General features: G+C 47.9%; 1 protein-coding gene across 4 annotated transcripts in view; it reads left to right on the plus strand.

The window, feature by feature from the left end:
- The first annotated feature begins 104 nt into the window (after positions 1-104).
- The window catches only part of KCND3 (potassium voltage-gated channel subfamily D member 3), a 131,151-nt gene continuing 117,749 nt past the window's right edge, over positions 105-13,506 (plus strand). For 2 of the 4 annotated variants that reach the window (XM_018079839.1, XM_018079842.1), the window contains exons 1-2: positions 105-387; positions 5,002-6,186. In XM_018079839.1, coding sequence (XP_017935328.1) covers positions 5,078-6,186 — 1,109 coding nt within the window. In that variant the 5' untranslated portion in view covers positions 105-387; positions 5,002-5,077. Of the gene's footprint in view, positions 388-796; positions 1,208-1,855; positions 1,883-5,001; positions 6,187-13,506 lie in introns of those variants that run through there. The other 2 variants (XM_018079840.2, XM_018079841.1) reach the window with 2 other exon arrangements.

Consider the following 13,506-nt stretch of genomic DNA (forward strand, 5'->3'; position numbering starts at 1 on the left):
CATCCCTCCCGGGTGCATCCCTCCCGGGTGCATCCCGCCCCTCGCCGATGCCGCGATCCCGCCGCTCCAGCGCCGCGCGGAGCTGGGCTGTGCAGGGAGGCGAGGCGATGGCGAGGCGGCCGCGCTCCGCTCGCCCGTGTGCGTATCGATGTGACTTTATGGAAGTCACCAACTATCGCTGCGGCGCATCGGTCACCGCCGGGAGCTGCCCGGCGGAGCGGGGCAAGGCTGGCTCGCTCTGATTTGGGCTCGTAGTTATTTACTTAATGGAGATTTCGCCGGCAAACAGATAAATGAGAGAGGCTGCCGGGTCTCTCTGAGCGTGCCGAGTCCAACTTCTGACCGAGGATGAAAGAGGGATGCTGAGGTGGTGTGGAGACAGGACTGGTAAGAGCTGCCAAGGAGCAGGGCAAGCCAGAACAAGAGAAAAAGGGGAAGGCGGTGGGAAGGCAGAGGGGAGAAGGAGAAAGGGGAAGATCAGTTTAAATCTGAGTTATTTCTTTTTATTGCTGAGTGTAGCCTCCCGCCCTGGAGGGAGGTTGGTTGTAGGTTTGTGATGCTGGAGGAATAGCTCGTTTTCTTGTCCAGAAGGAACCTCTCCTGTGTTGTCCCTGCCTGACCGAGAGCCAGGGACACACCGGGAGCTCCGGGAGGGACCCGTGAAGTTCATCTCGTACTTTTCCCCCCCTTCATCCCCCCCTTGCCGCTGCTGGCACATTAGCATGCAGGGTAGGCTCTGTGTATTTAACGACTCCATTTGCCAGTGTCTCTGTCAGCTCACACCGCCCTTCTCCAGCCGCGCTCCACAACCTGCCTCCCTGGACCAGCCGGGTCCATCTCCCGGCTGCGGCCACCCCAGCGGATTCTCCGGGACCCGGATGCCGTTCCCAGCTGGATCAGGCAGCCAGGGCAAAGCTCCGAGCGGTCCTGGAAGGGGAGGGGGCAAAGCGAAGCGAGCTCGGGCGAGAGAGGCAGAGGGAGAGCCTCCGTCTCGGCAGTAATGAGGGAGAAGCTGTTTAGTCATCTCTCTATATATACTTTCACAATGATGATCGCATTTACTGATTGCTGCTGACTGCGCGTAGAGAGGGAGTCAAGAGGCAGGCAGCACAGCTCACCTTTCATCCCGAGGAGTGACTGCTCCCCCTTCCTTCCAGTTCCCCACATTTAGCCCTACTTTTGGGCGCCGGGTGTCTTTCCTTGCCAGGTAAGGCAGCGCTGCGAGCCGGCAAGATGGGGCTCTCTGGGCTGACCGGGAGGGAGGGAGGGGAGAAGTTTGCATGCATTCATCCTAAGCCTGTTGCTTTTGCTCCTAAATCTCTCCACCAGACCGAGGGAGCGAGTGTTTTGCAGAAAGTTTTATTTCCTGATGTGGTCGTGAAGGGAAAGGGCGTGTGACTGAGCGAGGATAGCGAGTCTTGGCTGACATGTTTTGCTTTAAAGCAAATGTCTCTTTGCTGCCTGAGCCTGACCCAACAAGGACAGGGAGGAAGGAATGATGTCAAGGCTCTTCACTCCCATTATCAGTGTCTCATCAGGAAACTCACAGTATGTTTGTGGGGCACATTTCAAATCATCCCTGTCTGCTTCTAGAAAGGGAAACACTGAGATTTTTGGGTTGTTTTCTGCTTTCGTGAGAGGATGAAGAGACAATTATTAAGTGTGGCACTGCCGTGGGAGCTAACGGGGTAAGAATCCAGCCTTTATTTCTTGACCCTTTAGGTGAACAGACATAACTGTTCTCTGAAGTTTTCCTCCCGAGCTTTCCTGACCTGCCATGCCCGTCAGGTTTTTATTTTTTCCAAGTGGGATGAAACCCCGGTGCCCACGGAGTGGCTGCAGCACAGACGAACCAGCAGTGGTCGGGAGGGACCCCGATGAGGTTGGAGGTCCTGGGAGGGGGACAGGGGGCTCAAACCTCAGCCTTTTCCATCCAATTCGCTTGACCATTTCACTGTCCTCACAATTATCTCTAAAGAAAACAGATTCCTTTCTCTACAGATGCTGACTTTTTTAAATCAGGAGGCAAATTATTTTATTTCGTGTGCCAGGTCTTCTAAATGTCATCAGCAGGGTGCCAGTCTGCTGGCAACTAGTTCCTTTCAAATTGCATGCAGAAATTATGGCAATTAAAATTAGAAATATGGGTATAGCTAAAGATATGCTTGTTAGAATTAGAGTGTGTCTGTTTTCTGTGTGAGCTGAAGAGACTCTGTGGACAGTACAGTAGATTTTGAGTCTAGCCAGTTGCTTTGCATAGCAGCTACCAAAACCCAGGCAGGCAGAAAAGGAGGATTCTTCCCCCATTCTGTAGGTAAACTTGTTATTTCATCTTTTTTTTTTTTTTGCTCAGCCTGTGCAGCCCTGAATTACAAGTCCAGTCCTATCTCTCTCCTAATTTTCTGTCTCTTACTTCGGGGACGGGTGAAGTTCCAAGGACTTATGGACAAGAAAAAGCAAGACCTTTGTGATAGGAGATTTCATTACTCTTCTCCCTGTCGCTCTTAAGAAAATTTATAGCCAAAAAAGACTTTTTTATGTGTTTATTTGTGGATCAAATGGGGCAGATTCAATGCAACTTAAACAACTGAGCTGTGCGTGCTCTGTTTTCTTAACCAGCTGTGTCTCTTGGTCCCAGAGAAATGGGAACTGAACTTTCACAGAAGAATTCCCCTCTCTTTCTCTTTTGCTTTAATATCCTGTCCACTATATTCAGATATTTATAGCTTCCCTATGCATCCTGCCAGCATGGAAGGACCCATTTTATCTTTAAAAATTGATTTAAAAATGCGTAAGTCACTTATGAGTTGCCATTGCTTGATTAGAACAATTATATGTGAAGTATTTATAGTGCCTGAGCAGCTAATGTAGGTAACCTGGAATCCACAACCAAAGTTATGAAAGTACAGAAGAGGTTTCTGATGCAGTTCCCCAGAGAAATCAGGGGAGATGAGGATGAGTGAGGAAGCTGCTCAGGTCACCCTGCATCAGTCCTGGTAGAAGGACTGTGGTGGTGTTAATTGAAATTAAAAAGCAGAGAAGACAGATTACCAGCAGGGAAAGGAAGAATAAGATGCTTCATCTTGGTTTCTTGGTTGTTTGCCTGTGTGTATTTGTTGATAAATGAATGAAATAGTTGTTGTTTTGCTGCCTCTTGTTCTAAAGTGTTCCCTAAAAATTAAAAGATCCACCACTGCTGGTAGAAGGGATCTGCCTGAGCCCACTGAGCCCCTGGAGATGCCCTTTCAGCTGAGGACTGGGGGATCTTTTCAAAGTCATGCAAAGAAAGTTTCTCTGCCTGGCACAGACGACAGAGCCTGGTCCCCAGGGCTGCCAGTCTGGCACTGTGAACGCAATAAATTCCCTCTTTAGGACAAGAGAAAAGGTAGTGCTTTGTAATATTGAACAGTCCTTAGGAGAGAAATGTGGGATGTTTGCTCCAGTGCCATGCAGATAAAGCAAAGTGTCTCCTTGGGATAAGCATCACTGTGGATTATTACACATTCCATAATTACCAAAGCTCTTCCAGCAGCAGTGAGATGCTCACACGGGGGATTTCAATTGTCCTTTAGGCAGTAAAACTGCACAGAAAGATGCTCCCCATTCAGGTGATGAATGTTAATTTGCCCTGAAGAGGAAGGGTGTTTCTGGGAGCAGTTCAGTCATTTTCACCACAGATGGATTCCGTCAGGTTTTGTTCAGTGTTTCCATGGCCTGTTGGAATCAATAATGCTGCAGCCTGACTGGCTGGAATGGCAGCTTTCACATAATTGCAAAACTTCAGAGGAAAACTGCCTACAAAGATACAATTAAGCTTTGAGGGCCCGAGTCAGTGGAATCAATGGAATTTCCATTGATAAATCGACTTTTGATAGGGCTCCTAATGCATCCCTTATGATAATGGCACCTTTCTTCAGATAATTTCATGGTAGAGTTAGAAGAACATTAGGGAAATGAAAGTAAATGCAGGTTAAAATAAAAGTTAAAGACTGTAAGAACTCTGACCAAAGATCAAAAATCTAAAGAAAATTCATGGTTAGATCAGAACCACAAAACCTGCTTGAACTTCAAGAAAATATTGGCTGAGGATCTGGACAACTCGGGGTATTTTTCATCTAAAAATCCAAGAGTGCAGGGAACAAATGTTGTGTCAAACTAATAGTCCTTCAGTTCTTCAGGTGAAGGACTTCTGCCTCTCTGGTAGCCAGGAAAAAAGCAAGGAATTCCTGCTGGAAGGAAACCCTCCAGCTTTGGGGGCTTCCCTCATTCTGATGCTCTTGGTAGCTTAATCCATGAGCTTTCACCCCTGGCACTGAAGTTTGCTGTTGCTCAGGTGTTCTGAGCAATGTTTCCCTGAAAGCCAGAATTTGCTCCTGGTCTGGCGAAGGGCTGGAATTCTCCACGAGAGTAAAACCCACCTCTAAATTAAGGAGAGCAGCAAAAAACTGCTGCTGAAGCCAGGCCCTGCATTAAAGGTGGAAGAAAAACAGTGAAAGCCAGAGATTTTTTTTTCCCATCCCTTTCAGCTGAGTATGTTCTTAGTGCAAGATTCAGAACATATTGAACTTGTTTAAGGCTGGAAACACAGCTGAGCCCAGCCTGGGGTTTTTGTGGTGTAGGATTTCACGGGGTGAGCTGCCAGCTGATTTCACTGGAGTTCCCAGCTCTTGCTTGACAGCTGTAGTTAAACTGATGAGCACACGAGTCTTACACCTGGGGAATTATGGATTAGTCTTGTTTGTGAGGAAGCAAATATAAATTACCGTGTTTATGCTACTTTTAAAATGCTTTTAATGAGGAATCATTTGCTATTCAAAGTTTCAGTCTAGAATAAAGCCACAACCTCGCTGAGCTGATTATCACGTGCCTTGTTTAACATCCTTCTTTGACTGGGAGGTGAGGGTGAGAGAGTTGTTTTAAATCCTTGTGTCTGTGTCGACACCAGGGCAAGACACCCCCTGCTTGACTGAGCACTGTGTTCTGTTTTGCTCTGTGTTTTAGATGGAACTGATCTGACTTCCAGCAGGTCTTGGGAGCATCCTGATTATCCTCTCCAGTAACAAGGCCTGGGCTCATCATGGCAGCAGGAGTAGCAGCGTGGTTGCCCTTTGCCAGGGCGGCTGCCATAGGATGGATGCCAGTGGCCAACTGCCCCATGCCACTGGCTCCAACGGAGAAAAACAAGAGGCAGGACGAGCTGATCATTCTCAATGTGAGTGGCAGGCGATTCCAGACCTGGAGGACTACACTGGAGAGATACCCGGACACTCTCCTGGGCAGCACCGAGAAGGAGTTCTTCTTCAACGAGGACACCAAGGAGTACTTCTTCGACCGGGACCCCGAGGTCTTCAGGTGCATCCTAAATTTTTATAGAACTGGCAAGCTGCACTACCCCAGGTACGAGTGCATCTCTGCCTACGACGAGGAGCTCGCCTTCTACGGGATCCTCCCCGAAATCATCGGGGACTGCTGCTACGAAGAGTACAAGGACAGGAAGCGGGAGAACGCCGAGCGGCTGATGGACGACAACGACTCGGAGAACAACCAGGAGGGCTCCATGCCGTCCCTGAGCTTCCGGCAGACCATGTGGCGAGCCTTCGAGAACCCCCACACCAGCACCTTAGCCTTAGTCTTTTACTACGTCACCGGTTTCTTTATCGCCGTCTCTGTGATCACCAACGTGGTGGAGACTGTGCCCTGCGGCACCGTGCCCGGGAACAAGGAGCTGCCGTGCGGGGAGAGGTACGCCGTGGCTTTCTTCTGCCTGGACACGGCCTGCGTGATGATCTTCACCGTCGAGTACCTGTTGAGGCTCTTCGCGGCCCCGAGTCGCTACAGGTTCATCCGAAGCGTGATGAGCATCATCGACGTGGTGGCCATCATGCCCTACTACATCGGCCTGGTGATGACCAACAACGAGGACGTCAGCGGGGCCTTCGTCACGCTGAGGGTTTTTAGGGTTTTCAGGATTTTCAAGTTCTCCCGCCATTCCCAAGGCCTGAGAATCTTGGGCTACACCTTGAAGAGCTGTGCCTCCGAGCTTGGCTTTCTCCTCTTTTCCCTCACTATGGCAATCATCATCTTTGCAACTGTGATGTTTTACGCGGAGAAAGGGTCCTCGGCGAGCAAATTCACCAGTATTCCTGCTTCCTTTTGGTACACTATTGTAACCATGACAACGCTGGGGTGAGTAGCACTTTTCCTTTCCCTGAGCAGCAGGCAAGCATGTGCAGGGAGCTTGACTTCAGCTGCTCCTCGGGTGCATGTTCGGAAAGGGTCGGGAACCGCTGAGGGCTCGATTGTTCTTTGCCTTACAACTTCTGCGGGTCGGGGGAAGTTGTACAAAAGGGAAAAAAGCGCTTCCACCCGCTTGGCAAAGGCTTGGCACAACGGGAAGTGAGTGCAGGAGGAGCAGGGAGGTGCGGTGGCGGGTCCTGATCCGCGCTCCAAAGTTGCCACGAGGGCAGAGGGGTGGTAGAGGGAGCTGCTGGTTTGTCCTGACGTTCCTTCGAGCCGCAGGTTTTACACAAAGTTGCCGATGGGTCTGTTGTGTCTCTCCGTGGTGTTGGCCAGGAGGCACAGATTTGCTGAATTCAGGTGGATGTTGTGGGTCAGTGGACTGAAAATACTCCGAGATCACCAGGGCAGGGTCTGGTTTGCACTCAGTGGAGCAGGAGATGGGCTTCTTGTCTGGGGGTAGTTGTGAGTTTGCAAACTGAGCGCGCCGTGGTGGTTGCAGTAGAATTTCAAACATTCCCATGGACAGGTACAAAGATAATGGAATCAAAGCAAGAGGAGTGTAGCCTGGAGGGCGCTTTTTTCCACTTATATTTCATTTCAGTCTTACAGATGTTTCTACTGAGATTATAGATTTGTGCTTCTGCTGCTCTGAACTAAAACCTTTGTAAGCAGAATAGCCAGGCCCTCACCCCGACAAGGTTATGTAAAGGAAAGTGGGCATTGCAGGCCATGCAAAGCTGTGATGGAGTGCAATCTCTCCATTCCACACATCAGAACAATATACTAAGTTTATAGTTACTTTACAAAGAGTTTTCCCACTGGAGAGTTCACACAGGTTTAATATTCCGATGTAGACAATGCTTGTTCTTGTAATACTGTGACCACTTTTTCTCTAAACTGCTTTTGATTTTAAACACTTCCCTGTGCCCATTAGATGTGAACAGGCTCACAGTAGCACTTTTAAATTATTAAAATCATAATTCAGCTGTCAGAAAAGTGCCAAATCCGGGCATATGACAACCGAAAGTCTGAATTTCTTCATTAAGTGCAAATGTAGAAGCCTTTTGTCATAGTCACCTAAAGATCTCTTATTCCTCCTTTTTAATATCTAAGCAAAGTGTGCAAGTTTATGGCAAAAGCTGCTCCTTACCCTGGGAAAGTCAGTGCTTGCTTAGAAATGGAAGGTGGGTTTTGCAGCCCAGCACTCCCCCGCCCTGTGGCTCAGCTTTCCATATTCTGACTGGTCCATACTGGTCAGTTCTCGCCCTCCTGTCCCCACCAGCAGCTTCAGAAGAACACCTGCCCTGAGTAGCTTCTTTCCTGTGTCCTCTGCCCCAGGGGAAAGGCATGAAAATCCAGTTCTCTCCTGGGGTTTCTGTTTGGTAATGATCACACCCACCCCTCTATCCACACACTCCTGTGCCCATTCACACTTTTGCTGTTACATCTTTGTGACAGGACAGTTGGGGTCAAGGGGACATTCTGGGAACAAACCCAATACGTGCAGAATGTGCTGGAGAGCAGCTGAGCCTCTCCTCCCATCAGGGCACTGGTTTTGGTCTCCTTCCCTCCCTCTCTGAACGCACAGACCCGCAAACCAAAGTGCTCCTGAGGACCTTAAAGTGCTCTCAATCTGTTGTAATCACAGAGATTATGGATAAATGAGTGCTTTAAATGAGTTGACACGGATTTAAGAAATTAGACGTTTAAACACAGCTTTGTAAAAAAAAAAAAATCGTTGGGAAGGGACCCATAAAATGCTGTCAAAATCTTAAGGTTTAAGCTTCTAGTATGTGGGATTTTTTTTGCAGGATTGTAATTAAAATAGGTGCCTCTAGCAAAAAGTGTATCAGCTGAGTTTAGTGTTTTATCACAGATTTACAAGAAACTCAGAAACCTCAATAACAGCAGACCCTGAGGAGCCCCTGTGCACTTGGACAACACCCATCTGCCCACAACCACACTCAGCAGCTCCCTGAAGCCAAACACTCTCCCAAAACCTGTGCTAGAAAGAAAAGTTGCAACTCTGAGCCATAAAAACCTGATTGCTGCCAGCCCAGCTCCGCAGAGCCCCCTCCAGACACCCCCGGGGAGGCATTTTTGGGGCTGCTCAGGACTGTGGTGGGGTCCCAGAGCTGGTGGAACGAGGCACTGGCTGTGCCCACAACTCTCCCCCACAATTTGGCAGCACAATAGTGGAATCCATGATCTCCAGGAGCAAACCCTTTGTCCTCAGCTCATTTCCACCTCCTCATTCCCACTGTGTGGGGTGGGCTGTGGACCCTCCTGGAGGAATGAACCCCTTGGGGTTAACCCTCCTGGCCTCCTTCATTTCCCCAAAAATCCTTTCAGTTCTGACAAACTGGAGCTCCCAGGCAATATTTCATATACATCTCTCTTCAGAAGCCATTTCAATATGTTTGGAAGGATCTTGCTGCTAATGAGAGTACTGGCAATTCCCATCACAGACACGTTGCCAAAAATGCAGCCAAGGTCTCCTAATCCATCAGACTTTGCCTACTTAGTGCTTGCCAGTTCACTGCTTGTATTTCAGCAACACTCAGAGCTTTTATTGGTATCCTAAATGTTTTCTGCCTTTTGCCTTTAATAATTCAGCCAGCATTTAAAGCAAGAGATTATAAAGCAGGTTTTTTAACTCAAAACTATACATGTATATTTTGTTTTCACCGCTGATACATTTAAATGCAGATAAGTGAATGTTTCCCTGACACTGGAATCCCACTGTTGCCTTGACAGAGTGCTTTGTAGGAGCCATTTGGAACATGCAGGATAACTTTGCCTGTGTTATTAAGATGCTAAAAATTAGCCCCATTTATATAAAATGGAAAGTTTACTTACAACAACCAAACAAGGCCAGCAGTAGGAAACCATGAACCCTCCCACTGTGCTGTGCATCAGCTGCTGCTCCAGTTTCCCAAGGATCCTTAGGATGCAATCGAATTTCCGGATTGACCCATAAATAAAAAGCAATAAAAATGCTGTTCTTCTGGAAGGTGAAGCTCTGCATCAATAAATAATTGCTGCTTTTGGTGGGGTTACTATGCAAATCAGTTTAGAGAAATCCAGGGCGATCCAGCTCCTTAGGTAGTTAACAACCCAAGGAGACAGGTACAATAGTTTTTCTGGAATGGGAAACAAAGCAAAGGAATTAAATTATACTGACCCTGCATCTCTGATCCCTCTGCTGTGCTCATCAGCCCTGGTTTAACAGAGGCTGTTTTTAATTTAGCACGATTTAAATTTTGCTCAGGAGGTTTTATAATGAAAGCATTATTCTTGGGTGCATCTTAAATCAATCTGAATTACTGAAACAACTATTCAAAATTAATTCAAAATCAGCTCTCCAATTCATGCAGAAACATTTTTCTCAAGAGGCAAACAGCTACCCATCCTCCCTAAAGCACCAGTGCAACAAGCACTGGCCTTGAAAGGACGATTACTGTGTCCTGCAGGAGGTTTTGACCCCCAGGACCCCCCTGAAAGCAGGGGAGGAGCACAGTGCTGGTCCCCTCCCAGCACTCACATCCCTGTCCTGGTTTTTAGCTAACTTGATGTGCAATAACCATCAGTTTTACATCTACTTAAAAATGATTTAATGCTAATAAATTTGGTTGCCTTGTTACCAGTGTGTTGGCCTTCACAGAATCACAGAATGGTTTGGGTTGGAAGGGACCTTAAAGCTCATTTTGTTCCACCCCCTGCCACGGGCAGGGCCACCTTCCACTAGCCCAGGTTGCTCAGAGCCCTGTCCAATACTCAGTTTTATTCCCATTTACAGAGTGCTGTGGATGGGGCAGCCTCGTGTTCCACTGCTGCCCCTCCGTGTGCATCCCAAACACAGCAGTGGGACGAGACCTCTCCCACACCACTCAACCCCCACGCCAGTTTTGCCCAGAACAGATGTTTTTCTAAGCTTTTTACAGCTGTTTTCATTTCACCTGACAAGAGCAGTATGTTTCAGACTCCTGGGCAGTGTCCATGGCCTGCAGCAAGTTGTAGCTGTGAAAACCTGAGTGCCACGTCTGCCTGCACCTCCCTGGGCATGGAGAGGCTCCCGAGGGTCCCTTTGGGCATCACAGCCGGGCTCCCACTGTGCCCCAGGCAGGGGAATAGAATCCCAGAGTGGGTTGGGTTGGGAGGGACCTCAAAGCTCATCTCATCCCACCCCCTGACACGGGCAGGGACACCTTCCACTAGCCCAGGTTGCTCCAAGCCCTGTCCAACCTGGCCTTGGACACTTCCAGGGATCCAGGGGCAGCCACAGCTTCTCTGGGCAACCTGTGCCAGGGCCTCCCCACCCTCACAGGGAGAAAGTTCTTCCTAATATCTAATCTAAATTTACCCTCTGTCTGTTTTAAGCCATTCCCCCTTGTCCTGTCTCTGCAGGCCCTTGCAAAAGGTCCCTCTCCTGCTCTCTTGGAGCCCCTTTAGGTACTGGAAGGTTCTGTGAGGAGGGAATATCCATGGAGGGAGTCATCACTTCTGATCATTTGTGTCAAGAAACCAGCAGAAATGCAGACCAAGAGACAGAGACTGATGATGGATTTTGTTCTGCTCTGAGCTCAGGGATACACTGTGTGGTTTCCTATTGCCTAATGAAGGCTGAGCTCCCACAGCTCAGCGCCCTCGGGGTGGTCCTTGGAGAATCTATCTCTGTCTCTCTCCCTTACAGTTTGCAAGACCATAATGCTTTTGGGAACACTATCTCCCTTTCAGAGCTGGCTGCACTGGTCAATGAGTTTGAAAGACACACATCAGTGCTCTCGGACAACACAGTCCCATCTGTATAATTCATTTAAGGAACCAGGTTAAGGCTGGGAAGTCAATAAAACAGCCGTGCTGGCCTGGTTATGTCAACAGCCTGGGCTGGAGCAAGAGCTGAAATTTCTTAGAGGTTTCATTAGCTGAGTGCATAGAGAGCAGGGATTTGGGGGTAGGGTTTGTTTTGGTTTGCCTTGGCTCAGTCTAGTTCTGCAAAACCTGGATCAGAGCAAACGGGCGCCCGAGCAGCACCTCCGATGGAAACATCACTTTGGGGTTTGTTTATTTCTTGGTTGGGTTTTTTGTTGTTTGGTTGTTTTTTTTTCAATTGGTGTTCAGTCAGGGAAAAGGAAGGGGCTGGGATTTAAGCAGTGCAGCGGGATGTGAAACCCTGGCTGGCAAAGTGCTGACAGCTGGGCTGGCGCGAACGTGCCGGATCCTGAGCGCGCTTCCGCGGGCGCCGCCGGGCTCCGTGTGAGCAGAGCTCGCTCTGCACTCCTGCCTCCCCAGCAAAACCACTGGAGCTGATAGTAACCTTCATTCACCCTCCTCCATGCAAAACTCAGAGGAGTTTGCAAAGTAAGGGAAATAATCAATCATCTCTGGAGCGCTGCCGCTGCCGGCTCCTCCGGAAAGGTTGTTGTCTTTTTGGCCCTGGAATCACAGTGTGCGTGTCAGAACTGCTGTTAAGTGCCACTAAACTGAATCAGGAAGAATGGCTTGAGCAGAAAAGCTGCTTTGCATGTTTGCCATCGTGGATGGGGTGATGGATGAGAGGTGGGATGTTTCCTTTGTGAAGCCAAGCGCTGGGATTTCAGCGCTCTCGCCATTCCCCACACAGTCAACAATTCCTATATCCACAGGCCAAAGAACTGCTGAATTTAATATACAGGGAGTCCAATCAAACAATGAATTGATGGAGCTACACAAAGAAGCCATTTCCTTGAGCTTTCATTCTCCTGACTCCCAGCTTCATCTTATATGAAACGTGTATCAATTTTCTTCTCCTAATGGATTTACAGATATTGTGAGCAAAATGTCTTTGTATCAGAAACTACAGATGGAACCTTTTCCCGTCACTGTCTTGATATAAATCGCAGGCAAGCATCTCATTTTTGAGCTATTTGTATTCACCAGAACCCCAGATGTATTAAAATACCTTTATTCATTCTCAGAGCAAGTTGAATTTACCGTTGGGTTTGTTGTTTTTTTTTCCTTCTCTTAAGAAAAGAAAAAAATTACCCATCCTTATGCTTTTTGTGGCTTTGGATATTTGTATGTGCAAACACACCATCTTTAATGTGCAAGACAAAATAACTTGCCTTCAGGGTAACTCGTTGTGTGAGAAGTGAATTATTTTGAATAAGGCCAAGAAATGGTGCTGACTAAAACTGTAACGTGACTGCTAAATTTACCAGTGGAAGCCTTGGCAGAGATACATCTATAGCAACTGATTTACAGATTTTTTTTTTCCTGAGCTCTTCTTTCTTTTTTTTTTCCCCCCTCCTTTTCTTTCTAGCCTGCAACACAAGTAAGTGCCTGAGAAATACAGATTAAAGATAACATTGTATTATCATTGGAGATGAAGGGAAGTGATTGGCGTGCTGACTGAATCTGAGCTATTTTTAGTCTCATAAACTGATAATTTCATAACAGTGCTGACCCAGTAAAAGTAATCAGTTTACAGACATCAGCTGAAAATAAAGGACAGAGTAGCCACTGTCAGTTGGAAAGCAGGGACAGAAGAAGGAAAGTTAAAGGCCCTGCAACAAATTAGCCAAAACTAATTACATCTTTAGCTGATTACAGCCCGTGAGGGTTACAGGGAGAGGAGCACAGCAAGTTTCTGAGTGACTGAGTCTCTGCAGCCCCTCTGGCCAGAGCTTCATCCTGCCAACACCCATCCTCATCCTCATCCTCACAGTGAAATCTGTGCCTCACGTCCTTACCCAGACCTGCTCACTTGGATTTGGCATGAAATAAAACTCCTACCTCGTTGTAGCATTGGGAAAATAACATGAGACCTTTTTATTGCAATTTCTTAAGGGATCTGTGCATTTAAGAGTGTGGAGTGACAGGACAGGGGGGAATGGCTTCAAAATGCAAGACAGAAAGTTTAGCTTAGATTATTAGGGAGAAATTCTTCCCTGTGAGGGTGGGGAGGCCCTGGCACAGGTTGCCCAGAGAAGCTGTGGCTGCCCCATCCCTGGAAGTGTCCAAGGCCACGTTGGACAGGGCTTGGAGCAACCTGGGCTAGTGGAAGGTGGGTGGAACAAAATGATCTTTAAGGTCCCTCCCAACCCAAACCATTCCAGGCAGCTGAAGCCAGAATATGAGATCACCTGTGACCAAACCCAGCTGGTTTCCAGGCACTGTAATGCAATCACCTCATCAAGAAAAAAGAAAACAAACCAAACAACAAAACAGTGTGAGATAAACAGAGAAACTTTTCCTCAGCACCAAGCAGTGTTTGTCCCTGCCCTC

The sequence above is a fragment of the Manacus vitellinus genome, unplaced genomic scaffold, assembly GCF_001715985.3.
Source record: "Manacus vitellinus isolate BGI_N305 unplaced genomic scaffold, ASM171598v3 scaffold_47_pilon, whole genome shotgun sequence".
NCBI lineage: Eukaryota > Metazoa > Chordata > Aves > Passeriformes > Pipridae > Manacus > Manacus vitellinus.